Genomic DNA, 16,877 nt, shown 5'->3' with positions numbered 1-16,877 from the left:
TCATAAAAAATCATGAGAAATTTTCACGAAGGTGTGTTTTCTGGAGGTTCAGAACATTCTTCAGTTTCACCTGTTCCTTTTCATTTTATTAAATCCAACAAAAACGAAGTGCTTTTATTATCATTAGCCTGTGTGAGGGTCACTGTAAAACTGTAGGAAGTCATTCGTGTTCGCCTGTCCTGGGCTGCCTGCACACAGCCGTCACCGCCCCTGAAATTCCGTGGCACTTACTAGGACCCAGGCACTGTTCTGAACTTGTATCACGTATTTCCTTAATCCTCCCAGAACTTTGAGGTAAGGAGTGTTGTTCCCATTTCACAAGGAGGCCAGAGCTTAGGCTGCTGTCCCAGGTCAGACAGTGGAGTCAGTGGCCACTGGTCTGGGCTTTCCTGCTGCTCACAAACCATGCGCTGTCCGTTTCTGGGTGCTCGGATTGTTCCTTTCTTCTTTGTACTTAATTACGTTGAAAAGCATGTTCTTATTCAATCAATGAAGTGATGACTCTTGAAAGGGACCTTGGGCAGAAAACACCTGAAGGATTTGGCAGCTTATTGAGCGCCTGCTGAGGGCCTGAGGGTGGCTGTGCTGGCCGGCTGCCTTCCCTCTTTCCCTGCTGCGGCTCTGCGGCTCTGTGTGGTAGTTGCACGCCATGGTCTGGGGGAGCTCTTGTTCTTGGGGTTGCAGGGTAAGGAGGGGCCTCTGCCCCCGTGGAATGAACACCGCGGGTCTGATTGCCGAGTGTCCAGAAGACATGGGTGTGAGTTTGCTACGTTTTCTAATCAAAATCTTGGTTTTTTTCACCATGACTCTGTGGCCTGGTTTGGAGTATGCAGGGCTGTGCACAGCGATGACGGGGAGGCTGTGCCCCCAGAGTGTGGCCTCGGCTAGGGCAGCCTTGAGCAGCCACCCACCCTGCATGTGTTGGTTTGTTTCATTGTAGGAGCCTCAGGGCCTGCTCAGAGGAAAATGAAAGGTGGCATGGCAAGCCCAACTGGTTGGTTGTATGGGAACCTAGTGGTGCCCAGTGGAGGTGTGCCAGGACCAGCTCCAGCAGCCGGTGTGCAGTGTGTCCAGGTCCAGTTGCTGCAGGTAAGAGCCAGTGAGCCCAAGGGGTGCCAGTCTCCAGGAAGCTGCCAAGCTACTGGCCGGGTGGGACTGGGGGGAGCCTGTCTTCAGGTGGTTTCCTGAGTTTCTACCCCTCTGGAGCTCCTCCCTCTCAGGAGCTGCCCCCACCCTGCTTCAAAGCATCCCTAGTCCTGGGTGATGACTGTCACCCCAGCTCCCTCCCTCCCACCCTGTCCTGCGGTGTTTGTCTGAGCTCTCGTGGTCACCAGGACTGACGCCTCACTGTCCCCACACCTCCCATGTCTGCGGCCCGTGAAGTCTGTGTGCCACACCTCCCCGCTGGGGCTGTGAAGTGGAGGTGCAGCCCTGCTCTGGCCTCAGGCCTCCTCGTAGCTGCCGGCATCTGGGGAGGGCTCGCAGTGCAGCCGAGGATGGAGCCTTTATGTGTTCAAGATACTGACTTTCCCCCGCTCCCCGCCTGTCTTCCCTACAAAATGAGTCCCTCACAGGCAGGCCAGCCACCTCTTAGACTGTGCCGGGGGCCCCACGGGCACCTGCAGCTGACAGCCACTCACTCCCTGAACACCCATTGGACACAATGGGTACACCTTGGTTTCCAGTCTCATTTTGGAGGAACTGGAAGAGGAACAATAAATTGGGGCTGTTTAGGGGAGAGAAGAGCCCTGCCCTGATCACGTGCCACCTCTTCCCTGAGCAGTGCCTGTGTTCTCTGCATCCTGGGGCAGCTAGGGGAGGCACAGAGGTATCCGAGACTTCTGAGGGCTGAGCTGGCTCCGAATGGGGAGAAGGCCGGATCCATGGGGTCTCTAGTTCTGGGAGAGGCTTGTCGAGGAGATAGGACTGTGCCGCTTGTGAAGAGTCTAAGAGGGGCGGGGAGGGCTTGGGAGACGGGGCCGGGGAACAGCCTTGCTCTTACAGAAAACAAGCTAACGTGGTGGCAGTGGGACCTAGGAAGCTTAGGCTCAAGGTGAGCAGGAAAACAGGTCTCTTCTTGCCTGCTGTGGGGCCAGGGCATTAGAGCAGTAGACAGGTCAGGGGTCTCCCCAGATGGGGGCTGTGGGGCGGGGGGAGAACCAGCAGAGCCCTTCTGAACGTGGTCACGGCTGGCAGGTGAGACCTGGGGAAGGCAAGACTGGAGGCTCTGACTCTGCGACTTCAAGGAAGCTGGTGCCATTGCAGCAAAGGCACTCACTGGAAAGGGAGAAGCGCTGTTTGAGACACCCAGTTGAAGATGTGAGCCTTGAGGCAGAGAAATCTCACTTTTAATTCTCTACCTTTCCCTTTCCAGCCAGTATTGTCTGGGGCAAGTTACCTAAGTTCTCTGAGCCTCAGTTTTATTGTCTGTGAAGTACGAGTGGTCATGCTCAGCACAGGAGGTTCGTGAGGCTGGGAGAAGGTCGGGCGATGCTGATGGTGGCAGTGGCACCAGCTTGAGTGGCTGGGCGGTGGGCCACCATGGGCTGGGCCCGCACGTGAACACTGAAATGTTAGATGGTGTACCTTTTCCTGCTTGCCTGATTAGGGGCCTAGGAGCCTCCCCTCTCGGGAGACCAGCTTGACTGTGGATCGGGGCAGAGATGGGCCTTCTCTTGCAGCGCGGGGCAGCCGCTGGTGAGCCGGGGGGCGTGCAGGGAGGGCAATGGGAGCCTCTGCCAGTGTTCAGGAACAGCCCACATGAGGGAAATCAGGGCCTAGGCTGGCGGGAGGTTCTGAGCATTGGGGAGTTCCAGGGAAAGGCCTGGGAGTGCGGAGTAGCCACATGGCAGGAGGGATGGGCCCCAGGCTGGAAACAGGTGAGAGACTGAGCACCAGGAGGAGGGGCAAGCAGCCCCCAGCCCCCGATTTCAGTTATTGGGTCCTCAGGCCTCAGCTGGCGCCTGCTGTGGCCTCTCCTGGGATCCGGTGGATATGTATCTGAGCAACGGGAATCCTCAGGCCAAGGTGAGGAATGGTGCTGTGCTTGGTAAATGAGACATGCCATTGCCTCCCTAGGATGACCCCTCCAGTGAAGCAGCCTCACCGTTGGTCCTCAGCCCACAGCCTTCTGCCTTCCACCCCCTGTATGCTGTCGATTTGCCCATCTACGTCCTCCAGGTTTGGACGCCTTACAACTCTTTGGGTTTGTTAACAACTCTTTGGGTATGTTAGTAAGATTGTCATGAAGTGTCTGGCTTTCTGAGACTTGTCACTGAGGTAGGGCTCTAGTGGAAACTCACTGGGTTGGTGGCCAGGATGTCTTGCTGCTTTCTAGAAGACGTAGGTAAGTGACCAAGAAATTAAAGACTGAGAATAAAGCCTCAATAAAACTGAGGCTCAGGTTTGCTCACCATTGTAGCCCCTACTTGTAAATAAGGTGAAGTTTAATATATTCTTTAAATATTTCATATTTAGAAATTCTAGTCCTGTTTCTCCTAGGAGAAAGGCTGTCCAGTTTTGGGGTTTTTTAAAAAAATATTTATTTATTTATTTGAGGGGACAGGGCAGAGGAAAAGGCAGAGAAACCCAAGAAGGCTCTGTTCTGAGCTTGGAGCCTGACATGGGGCTCAGTCTCACGACCCTGAGAATAGACCTGAGCCCAAACCAAGAGTTGGATGCTTAACCGACTGGCCAGCCAGGTGCTCCCAGACCAGCCACGGTTTAACCTATGGGAAAACAGACCCAGGAAGGTTTGCTTAAGTAAGTGGATGAACCACTTAAGTGGTTAAGTAAGTCACCACTTAAGTAAGTGAATGAAGTGTAGGTGGCAGTGGGTAATTTAGATTTGGCAATAAAATAAAATAAAATAAATAAAATAAGATAAAATAACATAAGATAAAATTAAATTAAATAAGTAGCTTATCAAATTTCTAATAATTCAGCCTTAGATTACTTATTTCTAAAATCCATACTTGTGGTAATACATGTGGTATTCAAATTGGGCTATTCAGCATTTTCCTTTTTTTTTTTTAATTTATTTTTTATTGGTGTTCAATTTGCCAACATATAGCATAACACCCAGTGCTCAGCCCATCAAGTGCCCCCCTCAGTGCCCGTCACCCCCACCCCCCACCCACCTCCCTTTCTACCACCCCTTGTTCATTTCCCAGAGTTAGGAGTCTCTCATGTTCTGTCTCCCTCTCTGATATTTCCCACTCATTTTTTCTCCTTTCCCCTTTGTTCCCTTTCACTATTTTTATATTCCCCAAATGAATGAGAACATACAATGTTTGTCTTTCTCCGATTAACTTACTTCCTCCAGTTCCATCCACGTTGAAGCAAATGGTGGGTATTTGTCGTTTCTAATGGCTGAGGAATATTCCATTGTATACATAAACCACATCTTCTTTATCCACATTCATCTTTCGATGGACACCGAGGCTCCTTCCACAGTTTGGCTATTGTGGACATTGCTGCTAGAAACATCGGGGTGCAGGTGTCCCGGCGTTTCATTGCATCTGTATCTTTAGGGTAAATCCCCAGCAGTTATTCAGCATTTTCTTTCCTTAACGTCTAAAACAGATATTGAGTAAAGTGCTGGTGCACAGAGGGGGCTGGTGGGGCTCCCAGACAGCTGGAATGGGGTCCCTTCAAATGCAGTTGGGGAATGTGTATTCAGAAGACCTCACAGGTGTTGACTCCATTCTGTGTGGTATTCCCACTCATGAGATCGTTCTTAAATCTGGTAGGGGATCCCTGGGTGGCGCAGAGGTTTGGCGCCTGCCTTTGGCCCAGGGCGCGATCCTGGAGACCCTGGATCGAATCCCACGTCGGGCTCCCAGTGTATGGAGCCTGCTTCTCCCTCTGCCTGTGTCTCTGCCTCTCTCTCTCTAACTGTGTGCCTATCATAAATAAGTAAAAAAAAAAAAAAAAAAAATCTGGTAGTGTACTAATAATTGGCTGAAAGATATTCACCCTTGCCTTGGATCTAATGCAGTGAGAGAGTTGTAGCAGGAGGAGGGGGTGGGTAGGTGGGTGGTGGTGCAGCCGCTATTGCTGCCCACGGGCAGCTAGGAGCTGGGAGAGGTGCCATAAAGGGTCATAAAGTAACCTGGGACAGTCACGTTGCCCAGAACACCTGCAACATAGTAGTATTAAGTTCACTTTGTCTTCTTTAGTGCCTGTTTACACTAAAATTTCTTTCTTCAAGAAATATGTGCTAAAATGAGGGGAAAGCAAGTTCTTTTTGATAAAGTAAGGGGTGCCTTACTGGCTGGCTTTGTGGGTTATGCTGCTGGTTGTGTGGGGTTGCCGGGCCACCTTCTGCAGGTGGCTGTGCGCCGCCCCAGCCCCTGCTCTGCCCCTCACTACTCTGCTTGGTTTTTCAGGAGGTGCTTCCTGCAGCTGGAGGGGCTGCCAGGCCCGAGGATGTGCAGTGTGCAGGGAGCACCATCAATCTGCGAGATCTGCAGTGACGGCAGCCCTCTGCCCCGGGGGTGACACTTTTGGTCTATGTCCCACGAGACTCCATTACGTGGTCGTGCAGTCCCCATAGGGTTTCTGCTCAGAAGGCTAGCCGAGCTCCTCGCAAACCTATGGGCATATTTCTCAAAAGTGTTTTTCTTATGTTTTATCAGGAACCATTTGGGGGCTGTATTTGTTGAAATTGCCTTATACGAGCAAAGTGCTTCGTTGAGGCAAGGGACTGCCTTCAGGGCAGAGCACATGGCTTTCCCATACTCGGCCATGCATCTCCTGTCCCATTCCATCTGCACCATGGAGCACCTGCTGCGTTAGAAAAACAGACTTAACACAGGATTGGGGTAGAGTACAGAGTCCCTAGTCAAGTACCACGTATTTGTAGTAAAAGCCAGTGGGATCTTTCAGCTTCTGTGTTTTAGCGTTTGGCCTGAGGGATATCTGGAAACAGTTTTCCCTTTCTGAGAACTGTTTCCCAGCCCCCTGGGTGGTGTTTGCAGTTGGGCTGATTCTGTCTCCCTCTAGGGCAGAAGCGGGCATGTTGTCACTGTGAAGCCACCTTGGAATCCCCATGTCGGCAGAGCCCGCGGACAGCTGGCGTGTGGGGTGATGTGGGGTGCACTGAGGCCCTGTTAGCAAGGCCTCCGCACAAACCAGACTTAGACCTTATAATTCGGGGATGGATGGTGGCGTTAACACTAAATTCTTCTAAATTCTGTTTTTTGGGTGTTCATGTTTAGTAATTTGTCCAGTTTCTAAAGTCGTGGCCTGATGACTGCTGACGTGTAGGATGGTGACAGTGGCCTGTGTGCTTGTCACGGTGCACGTGTGCATAGACTGCATCCCCGTTGTTTCCAGAGTACAATCTGTCTTGCAAAGGAGATGATCTGATAACCTTGCACATATTTATTTGTTTGCTAGCAGGACTGGCCGCGGGTCACTCAGAAGTGCTGTTTTCTGCCTTGTGCCTATCAAGGCACATGTCTTTTGAGAAGCTGTTTGGTTCTTGGACGTGGAATTGTCCAGACTCTGCCTGTTTTGTGTTTCTTCGTGTCTGGAGTTGTCAGCCTTTGACAATGACCCCAGCACTCACGTGTGAGTCCTCCCTGTATCCTGCTCTGAGGTGCTGTCTGTTTGGTGCTTTTCTACCCACAGGAACTCGGGCCCCATTTATAAACAGTCTTTACCCGCAGAGCCCTGTGCCATGTCACAGACTAAGGTTTTGTGTCTGCCTGGCCCCTCAGCCTCCCAGTCACCCAGCAGCCCTCTCCCTGCATGAGAGCCAGCCTGCCTGCCAGGGTGGCCTTGGGGGCTGGTGGCCACCATTGTCCTGGTGGGAGTGGGGCCAGGCCATGGGAACACTCACTTCGGAGTGTGTCGCTAGACCTTCCCCCGGGACATCTCCCCCTATGGAGTGATTGGTACTGACTGGCAGTTTTCTGGGCTCTGGGTTCCTTGGTGGCCAAGGGCCCAACTTCTAGTACAAACGAATAAAAGTTTTTGTATAGTCACGTACTAGTGGTGTCACTTGGCTTACTTCACTGGAGTGTGTGTGTAGTGTTGACATGGTGTTTTGTCTTCTGTCGATAGTGTAACCCTCTCGTCCACCCAGCCTGCTGCCTCCTTTTCTGGTCTTTGCACATCAGACCTCAGCGTGGGCTTGGCCCGTGTGTCTCAGACGTGCGGGCCAGGCTGAGCTCCTCCTCCCAAGCTGGGGCTTGGGCTCCAGGGATCAGAGGGCTGGGTGCGGGTATTGGAACCAACCTGCCTCCTTAAACAGGGCATCAGGCTACCACGAGGGGGAGTTTATTTCACATGCATGAGGAAGCGTACCGAGGGAGGCCAGGTGGGGGGCATGTGGACATGGGGACAGCTGCTGCAGGCCAGCTGGTGGCTAGGTGAAGAACAGCAGCTGTTCCTCCTTGTCCTGGTCCATCAGCACGTGCTTGGGCTCCTCCTTTGCTTTGAGAGCAGGGGGCCGGGAGCGACACACCAGTCTCCTGCCTCTCTGCAGGGCAAGCAGACTCCGTGAGCAGGAGTGCCACGGTCTGCCAGGTCGGGCCAGGCCCCACAACCCCCAGCAGGCGCCACCTAGGCCCTGAGGCGTCAGGTGCTGGTGTCCTGAGCATGCCTGGAGGCTGGTGGGCCCAGGCGGTAGGGCCCGGGACGTCCCGGCCTCTGCAGTCTGCCCGCAGGCTCAGGGCTGGAGCTGCCCTCAAACTACTCAGGCCTGAGTACCCCCAGAGCCTGTTCCTGGGCTACCGGCCCCGAGATGGGTGAGTGTTGCGAGGGCACACCAGGAAGCACACGGGGAAGTATCCGGCTAAACAGAGGGAACCCGCTTCCTTTGGGGGACTTGCGGGGAGACCCTACAGTGTGTGTTGTCCCCACGTGACGGCATGGGGGTGCTGCTGTATGCAGAGAGCAGCCCCCCGGCCTCGTGTCTGCTGGGGTCCGGGGGCTGTATCCAGGCTTGGGCCTGCACTGGGGAGTACGCCTCCTGCTTCCAGGGCCAAAAGGAAGTTCCTGGCAGGGCAGTCAGGTTGGGGACCCCCTGGGTATGGGTGATGAGCTGGAGGGGTGAGGTCTGGCCCAAGCGTTGGTGGTATGGTGGGCCCCTGAGGGGCTGAGCTGTTCCTGCCAGCTCCTGGAGCTGAGGGCTGCACCAGGGCAGGGCTGCGAGGGCACCAGCCAGTGCAGTGGCTGACCAGGATAGGGCAGGTAGCCCCACTGGAGGACGTGCAGGGGAGGCGGGGCCCAAGATGTGGAGGGCAGCCCTACGGGACAGGGGCTGGTGGGGGCCGGGGAGCCAGAGACCCCACTCTAGCCTGGCCTTACTCTGGGGGCCCTGCCTTGCCCCCAGCACCCCAGCAGTAGCACCTGCAGAGGGGGTGAGCCAGGCTTGGCCGCAGGCCCCCGGCCCCTCCTAGCCCCACTGTGCCTGGTCGCAGGGCCCTTCCCCAGCAGCGACTCCCTGGGGCCACCCTGCCCACCTTCCTCTTGATCTCAGCCTGGGCCCGGGCCCGGGCCCGCTGCAGCCGCTCCTCCTGCAGCTGCTTCTGCATCATGACCTTCTGTTCCCGGAGTCTGGGTGTCCATGACAGCACAAGACAGATTGAGGACTGGAGGCACCTGGGGAGGCTCCCAGACCCCTTCCTGGCTCCTTGTGTGCAGCCCGCAGTCAGGCCATGGCCCTGCCTCTGGAGAAAAGTGCCCCCACTTCCCCCCGTTCCCTGCCAGGCCAGGTTGGCTTCTGCTCCTGTTTCTTCGGGTTCCTAGTTCCGGAGCATCAGCTCATATGCCCTGGAGGCCCACGTTCCCTGGTCCCCTCCCCTGGTCACTGGTCGGCCTGTGTGTGCATCTGGTCATCAGACCTTTGCCCAGTGCCTGCTCCCACCAGGGTACAGGACGAGGGACACCGAGGAAGAGCCCCTGTGCTTGTGGGAGAGACGAGTGGCCCTTTGCAGATGTGTTAGGGCCCTGCAGGAGTGGGTGAGCGTGGTTGAGGGCACCCCCTCACGGGCACCGTCCCCCTCCCAGTCAGAGGAGCCGGTGGGTCTGTGAGGAGCTCCCTGGGCCTCCCCTTGGAGGATGGCCCCATGCTGCCTGTGTCCGGCTGACACTGCCACTAAACTGGGCTTTCTCAGCTTTGGCTTGCATCTGCACTTTGGTCCCCTGGGCTCTGGCGATGCCAATCTGTCCCTCTCCAATCCAGCAGGGAAAATGGCCATTGCTGTCCCTTGGCCTTGGGGTGAGGCCATGCTGTCCACACCCTCACTTTGGCTCCTGGGCTCCCTGGATCCCCATCATCTCCCACTTCAGAACAGGAGCTTCCCTCACTGGGGCTAAATTTGGTGCCCTCTCTGGAGGACCCCTGGCTTTGTCTCAGCATGGAGCACCAGGGTGCTGTCTCCCCTGGTTTGGGAGCTCTTTGAAGACAGGTCTGTACCTGGCCTCTGTCCTCAGTGCCAGCCTGGAGCAGGTGCAAGGGTGTAGAGGGTATCTCCCTGCTCAGGGCCCTCTCTGCCATGAGAGGCACCCCTGTAGACCACACCGGGTGGGGCAGGGCCTGGGCTCTCACCTCATGCGCCGCTCCTTCTCCTTGGCCTTCTCAGCCTGCTCGATCTTGATCTGCGGTACACGCTCCAGGTTTTCGAGGAGCTCATCCAGGTGCTGCTCGATGATGGTCAGCATCTGCACGGTGCCCAGGTTGGACTCCTGCTGGGTACCGATGCAGTGGTGGTACACGTCTAGCACTTTGCGGTTCAGGCTCTCCAGCAGCTTGTCCTACAAGGCAGGGGGGCCTGCAGAGGGGCTGCATGCACCCCTGTCCGCCCCACTCTGCAGCCTGCTGTACCCAGGGCCCTCGCCGTGACATGGCGGCATTGCCTGAGCCCTGCCCAGCACACTCAGGAAATGTGGGAGAAACAACTTGGTTGCTTGGAGTTTTCCTGGCCAGAGCTGCCTTTGTCCCCCACTGTCAGCTGGATGCAGCAGGGTTCCAGCCGCCGCTGAGGCTTGCCCCTGTTCCTCGGCCTCCCTCCACCAGGAGTGAGTCTGTCTGGCAGAAGGTGGGAGGCCCCGGCCTGCTGGCTGTGACATCCTGTGTGCCTGGTTCTGGCACACGGTAGGTAAAGTCAACAGTAATGTGAATTAGGAAGCTGGGACTGTGCTAATGGTGCCAGCCCGGGTGCATTGTCAGGAGGGATGTGCCACTCCTTAGAACATTCCTGGCCCTCTGAGCCCTCAGCATTCTCTTTCAGGCTTGGGGACATGCCTCCTTCCTCCTGACAGGGTCACCTTCTGGACACTTGTGTTGAATGAAAGAAGGCAGGAATGGAGGGAGATGTGCTGGTTAGCTGAACAGCCCAGGGGCATAAATACACAAGAGTGGCTCTGGTTGGGGGACCAAGGACCTCTTCCAGCCAGCGTGTAAGGCCAGGTCTAAGAGCCTGGAAGGTGGTGAGGCGGGGCTGCCCCAGAGGGGCTCCTGAATGGATGGGGCCCTGGGCTGTGGTCACCCGCACACCCTCCACACCCACTGCCTGCTGGCTGCTGACCAGGGGCCTACCTCCTGCGCACCCTTGTACTCGCCGAAGTGGAAGACACGGGCTTTGAGCTCCAGCTCGGCGGCCATCTCCTCCTCCTTGTTGATGGACATCATCAGCATGGTGACCCAGTGCTTCAACTGGTTGACCTCCCTGTCCCTGGATGGGGGAACGGCAGGGCCCTGCCCACTCAGCGCAGCTCTGGGCACTTCACCTGTCTGAGCCTGACTACCCTGCCCCTGTCCTGAGGGCTTGAGGGGTCGTGACCACCAGGCATCTGTGTGCCCAGGGCCAGAGATGCTGCTGACATATGGAGCTAAAGTTTAAGATCTTTAACAATCAACACTACAAAAAAGTAAGTAACAGCTTTATTAAGGTCTAATTCACATATCTATAAAATTCTCTTAAAATGTACAATTCAGGGGGGCCTGGGAGGCTCAGTCTGTTAAACACTGGACTCTTGATTTCAGCTCAGGTCATGATCTCAGGGTTGTGAGATTGAGCCCCACGTTGGGCTCCACGCTCAGCAAGGGGTCCGCTTGTAGATTCTCTCCCTCTGCCTCTCCCCTGCCCCTCCCCCTGCTCATGCACTCTTCTCTCTAAAATAAATTCTTCTTAAAAATGTACAATTCAATAGTGGTCGGGATATTTACACAATTGCACAAACATTGCCATCATCTCATTTTAGAATATTTTCCTCACCCAGAGGAACCCAGTCCCCATGAGTAGTGTGGCCTTTGTGTCTGGCTCCTTCATTCAGCTGAATGTTTTCAGGGTCCATCCATGCTATGGCATGTGTCAGAACCATTCTTTTTTAGGACTGCGTGACAGTCCCCTGTGTGGATGGACCACATTTTGTCAAAACGGACATTTGAGTCGTCCTACCTTTTGACTCTTGTGAATTATGCTACTATGAACATTCATAGACAGATTTCTGTGAGGACACGTTTTCAGTTCTTGTGTGTGTGTGTGTGTGTGTGTGTGTGTGTATGTGTATATATATGTATATATATATATATATATATATATATATATATATATATAATTTTTTAAGACTTTATTTGAGGGACAGAGAGCATGAGTATGGGGAGGGGCAAAGGGAGAGGAAGAAGCAGACTCCCCACTAAGCAGAAAGCCTGATGCGGGGCTCTGTCCCAGGACCCTGGGATCATGACCTGAACCGAAGGCAGATGCTTAACCAACCGAGCCACCCAGTACCTTTGGGCATATATTTAGAAATAAAATTCCAACAATCAACTTTTAAGTGAAATAATAAACTTAAAGAATAATACTAAATAAAAATCTGCCACAATCATGGCAGAAACTGACCATGTATGTTGGGGTCTCCCAAGCAGGAATCTCTGCTCATAGGGCTGATGTGGGACCACCCAGTGTGGGCAGCTGCATCTGGCCAGTCCACCAGTAGTGCCTGGGAGGCCCAGAGGGACCCTGCCACCCCCATGGTGATTCTGTGGCTCTTCCCCCATTTGTTGATAGAACCCACTGCCATTTTCTCAACCCTAAGCTGCTCCTTTGCCCACTGTGGGTCCCATGGCCTATCACCTGCACCAGCACAGGGTTGCAGGCCACACTCCCCTGGCTGTGGGGTTGAGGGCTGAGACCAGAAACTTGTGAGCTGGTCTGGCCAGCTCTCCTGGGCTCATGCCCAGAGGTGGATGGCCAGAGAGCCCACAAGCAGCACACACACAGCCCACCCACCCAGGTGCTGGGGGGCTCATGCAGGTCCTCATGCACCTGGGACAACAGCAGAGAGCATGTCCTGGGTGTCAGGACCAACTTTCCTCCAACCAAAGTGCCCCTTGTAGGAGTGGTAGTCCTCCCCAAGGATACATGATGCATTCAGTTTTAACCTTTTTTTTTTTTTTTTTTAATCCTTCACTTTCAGTGCCTTAACTGGTAAGTGATCCTACAGCTGGCACGGTGCTACTTTGCTTTTGCCCTCCTTTGCTATATGGATGTGGTAGTGGTGGTGGAGGGGTTTTCATCATTGTTCTATTTCTTATCAGGGTAACTGGGATAAAAAGATACCTTTTCCCTACTAGTTCTCTTCAGATATAAAAATTGTTGGGTCACAATCTTTTCTCCTCAACTAGATCTCACCAATTTACAGGAATGCAAAGACCTAAGGGACATATTGCTCAGCATTGATCCTCAGACTACCATGCATATCACCTGCATGTTTGTCAGAAATGCAGATTCTAGGAGGGATTCCAGTGCACACGGAGTCTAAGGAGCACTTCATTACTGGAGAAGTGACCTGGCTTCTTCAACAGCCAGACTGCAGGAGGACAAGATAGAGAGGAAACCTATAGATTGAAAGGAATTTAACAACCCAACCAATTGCAGAGCATGATCTATTTGGATTCTAATTCAGACTAAGTCTAGAAACTCCATTTATGGATTATAGATATTTAATATTAAGGCTTACTGTTTTTTTAATGTGATGATGGTATTGTGATTGTATAATAGAGTCCATATCTTTTTAGAGGTATCTACTGGAATATTTACAGATGAAATGATACATGCTGGAATTTGCTAAGAAATACTACAGGAGATGAAGAAGTTGGTGGGTCTAGGTAAAGGGAGAGAGGAGCAAATCATTGTATACAGAAGATCTTCAAGAAGATTATCAGCAGATTTTTCCTTAGAAACTTTGAAGGTCAGGGGCAGCCCTGGTGGCTCAGAAGTTTAGCACTGCCTTCGGCCCAGGGCGCAATCCTGGAGACCTGGGATTGAGTCCCACATCAGCCTCCCTGCGTGGAGCCTGCTTCTCCCTCTGCCTGTGTCTCTACCTCCCTCTGTCTGTCTCTCTCTCTCTCATGAATAAATAAATAAATAAGGTCTTAAAAATTTTTAAAAAGAAACTTTGGAGGTCAGAAGATAGTGGACTGACATAGTCAAAGTGCTCAGAGAAAAAAAACTTAACTAAGCATTCTATATCTGGCATAACTGTCCTTTAAATGTGAGGGAGTGGGACGCCTGGGTGGCTTAGCGGTTGGGCGTCTGCCTTCAGCCCAGGGCATGATCCTGGAGACCCCGGATCAAGTCCCACATCAGGCTCTGTGCATGGAGCCTGCTTCTCCCTCTGCCTGTGTCTCTGCCTGCCTCTCTCTGTGTGTCTCTCATGAGTAAATAAATAAAATCTTTAAAAAAATAAAAAAAAAAGTGAGGGAGAAGCTAAGACTCTCCCCAATGAACAAATGTGAAGGAGTTCATTGCCACTAGACCTGCCCTCCCAGAAATACTCAGGGGAGTCCTGCACAGTGAAGTGAAAGGAAATCAGACAGTAAAGCCATATGACATTAAAAATCTCAATAAAGGTATAAGGTGGGCAATTTTAAAAGCTAGTAAAAGTGTAACACTGTAGTTTTTGTAACTGTACTCTGTTTTCTACATGATTTAAGAGACTAATACATTTAAAAGAATTTTTAATGTTTTAGAGCACACAATGTATGGAGATACGAGCTTGTGACATCAGCAACAAAAGGATGAAGATGGAACTGTAAGGGAGCAGAGTTTTTGTATGTTATTGAAGTTAAGGTGGTATAGATTCAAATTTGAGTGTGGTAACCACAAAGAAAATAGCTATAGAATATCCACAAAAGGAAATGAGAAAGGAATTCAAACATTTCACTACAATCAACTAACCACAAAGAAAACAGTATTGCAGGGCATGAGGAACAAAAACTATAAGGCATATAGTAAACAAAATTACAATGACAGAAGTCCCACCATATTATTAATTACTTTACTGTAAATGGGCTAAGCTCTCTCTCTCTCTCTCTCTTTTTTTTTTTTTTTTTTTTTTACCAAGGGCTAAACTCTCCAATCAAAAGACAGACTGGCATAATGGATAACACATGATTCAACTGTATGCTATCTACAAGAGACTCACTTGAGATCCAAAGACACAAACAGGTCAAGAGTGAAAGGATGGGGGAAAGATATTCATGCATATAGCAAACCAGAAGAGAGAGCAAGGGTAGCAATATTAGGATTAGACAGAAAAATTTACAGGAGACAAAGAAGAACATTATATATTAATAAATATCCAATACAATAAGAAAGTATAATAATTATAAGCATTTATGCACCTAATAACAGAATACCAAAATATATGAAGCAAAAACTGACAGATGGAAGAGAGAATTAATTCTACAATGACAGAGGCCTCAATATCCCCCTTGCAATAGTAGAAGAACAAGCAGACGAGATAAGGAAACGGGACTGAAGCATCAAATACACCATCTGGATGTAACAGGTATACACAGAAAACTCTACCCGACAACAGAGGTATACACTCTCAAGTGTGGATGGGGCATTTTTAGGATGTCCCAAACATTAGGGCCTCAAACTAAGTTTCAATAGATTTTAAAAAGATAGGTATTATACAGAGTATCTTCTCTGCCAACAACTGGACAAAGTTAGGAATTGTTTACAAAAGCAAAACTGGAAGATTTCACAAAGTTTAGAAACTAAAGAACATATTTTTCAGCAACCAATGGACCAAAGAAGAAATCATAAGGGAAATTAGAAAGAAACCAACAAACAGGGATCCCTGGGTAGCTCAGCAGTTTAGCACCTGCCTTGGGCCTAGGGTGTGATCCTGGAGACCCAGGATCAAGTCCCACGTCAGGCTCCCTGCATGGAGCCTGCTTCTTCCTCTGCCTGTGTCTCTGCCTCTCTTTCTGTGTCTCTCATGAATAAATAAATAAAATCTTAAAAAAAAAAACAGATGAAGAATACAACAGAGCAATACTTACAGGGCACATAGCAAAACTTACGGTGCTAGGGGAGAATTTACGACTATAAAATTTACATTAAAGAAAGAGAAAGATCTCAAACCAACAACCTGACTTTACAACTTAAGGAACTTCTAGAAAAAGAAGAAATTCAACCTGAAACTAGCTAATGAAAGGAAGGAATTTTTACAAAAATTGGAGGAGAAAAACAAAATAGAGAATAGAGAATCAGTTTTTCAGTAAGATCGATATAATTGACAAACCCTTAGCTTGATAGACTAGGAAAAGACTGAAGTTACTAAAATGAGAATGAAAGTGGGAACATCACTACTGATCCTACAGAAATGAGAAGGATTAGGAGAGAGTACTTTCAACAACTGTGTGCCTCCAAACTGAACAATTGACAAAATCCTAGAAACACAAAAGCCACCAAGTAGAAATAGAAAATCTGAATAGTCCTATCTATACCTAGTAAGGAGATTGAATCAGTAATCAACGTACTTAGTACCACTGAACCGACACAAGTGGTTAAGATGGTAAATTTCATGTTATGTGGCCTTTATCACACCAAAAAAGGAAAGAAAATGAAATAGAGACCCCTTTCACCCTCAAATACAAGAGTGATGCTCTGCTAGACCCCAGCTGGCATTTAGGTTCCTGGAGGAAACAGGTGACACATGCTTAGTTCTGGTTCCTTTATGGGTACCTGGCTTTTTTTTTTTTTTTAAGTGAGGAGGGGCAGAGGGGGAGAGAGACTGGGAGAGAAAATCTTAAGCAAGCTCCATGTCCAGAGTCGGGGCTGGATCTCACAACACTGATACCATGACCTGAGCCAAAATCAAGAGCTGGATGCTTAACCGGCTGAGCCACCCAGGTGCCCTGTGGGTACCTGTCTTTTGCTTGTTTTCCTCATCTGCCTCGGGATAGTGGCTTCTTTGGCTGACTCTTAAAGCCCACAGGAGGGGCTCCCTGCCCGCAGGCCTGGCCTTTGTTTCAGCACAGGGAAGTGTTCATCCATCACTATGCTGGCTTTTGCTCCTCTGTGTGTGGCCACCTCCTGGCATTCCTCCCATGTGCCCCCTGTCCACGGTCTCCCTGGGATCCTATCGCTTCATCTCCTTGTCCTCTCCCTCAGAGTTCTGGGAGCTGTTCCCAGCTTAACATTGTCTCCCTTGCCTACTCGACTGCCGGCTGTGTCCAGTCCTCCCTGTGGCCTTGATGCCCATGGGTGGTCTGCACCCAGTCTGCTCTGTGGCAGCAGGGCTGCAGCTTACTGGGAGCATTTAAGAGGTTTGTCCTGATTCTTCGGGATCCACTTTTACTTGGATTTCTCACACACATCCCTTAATGAATGTATTTTCTCATGTTTCCGGTGACATTTTTCTGCTTACTTGTCCTCTGTGCTTCAAGTCAGTGCAAATCTAATACCAGGGATTTGAGAGGAGTTGTGCCACTTTGATGGTGTGTCCAGATGGAGCCTGGGCTGGAGGCGGATGTGCAGGCTGGTTTCCCCTGAGCCTTGGGGACTCAGGTCTGAGTGGCAGCCATAGTTGCAGGTGCATCACATGACTGCCAAGACTCAGCC

The 16,877-nt window shown here is 51.2% G+C and overlaps 2 protein-coding genes across 2 annotated transcripts in view; one reads left to right on the top strand and one right to left on the bottom strand.

Annotated features, from left to right (window-relative positions):
• The window catches only part of ZXDC (ZXD family zinc finger C), a 44,807-nt gene extending 37,811 nt beyond the window's left edge, over positions 1-6,996 (top strand). Inside the window, 3 exon segments of the mRNA XM_055344277.1 lie at positions 941-1,089; positions 3,079-3,180; positions 5,391-6,996. Of these exon segments, the coding sequence (XP_055200252.1) occupies positions 941-1,089; positions 3,079-3,180; positions 5,391-5,477 (338 nt within the window). The 3' untranslated portion in view covers positions 5,478-6,996.
• A 126-nt stretch (positions 6,997-7,122) lies between these two features.
• The window catches only part of CFAP100 (cilia and flagella associated protein 100), a 51,079-nt gene continuing 41,324 nt past the window's right edge, over positions 7,123-16,877 (bottom strand). The window contains exons 14-17 of the mRNA XM_055344278.1: positions 10,553-10,688; positions 9,563-9,768; positions 8,475-8,568; positions 7,123-7,489 (exon numbers count right to left, since the gene is read on the bottom strand). Of these exons, the coding sequence (XP_055200253.1) occupies positions 7,376-7,489; positions 8,475-8,568; positions 9,563-9,768; positions 10,553-10,688 (550 nt within the window). The 3' untranslated portion in view covers positions 7,123-7,375. The remainder of the gene's footprint in view (positions 7,490-8,474; positions 8,569-9,562; positions 9,769-10,552; positions 10,689-16,877) is intronic.

The sequence above is a fragment of the Nyctereutes procyonoides genome, unplaced genomic scaffold (assembly GCF_905146905.1).
Source record: "Nyctereutes procyonoides isolate TBG_1078 unplaced genomic scaffold, NYPRO_anot_genome, whole genome shotgun sequence".
In the NCBI taxonomy this organism is placed as follows: Eukaryota; Metazoa; Chordata; class Mammalia; order Carnivora; family Canidae; genus Nyctereutes; species Nyctereutes procyonoides.
Note: the sequence above shows the minus strand (reverse complement) of the source record. Positions and strands in the feature narration are given on the sequence as shown.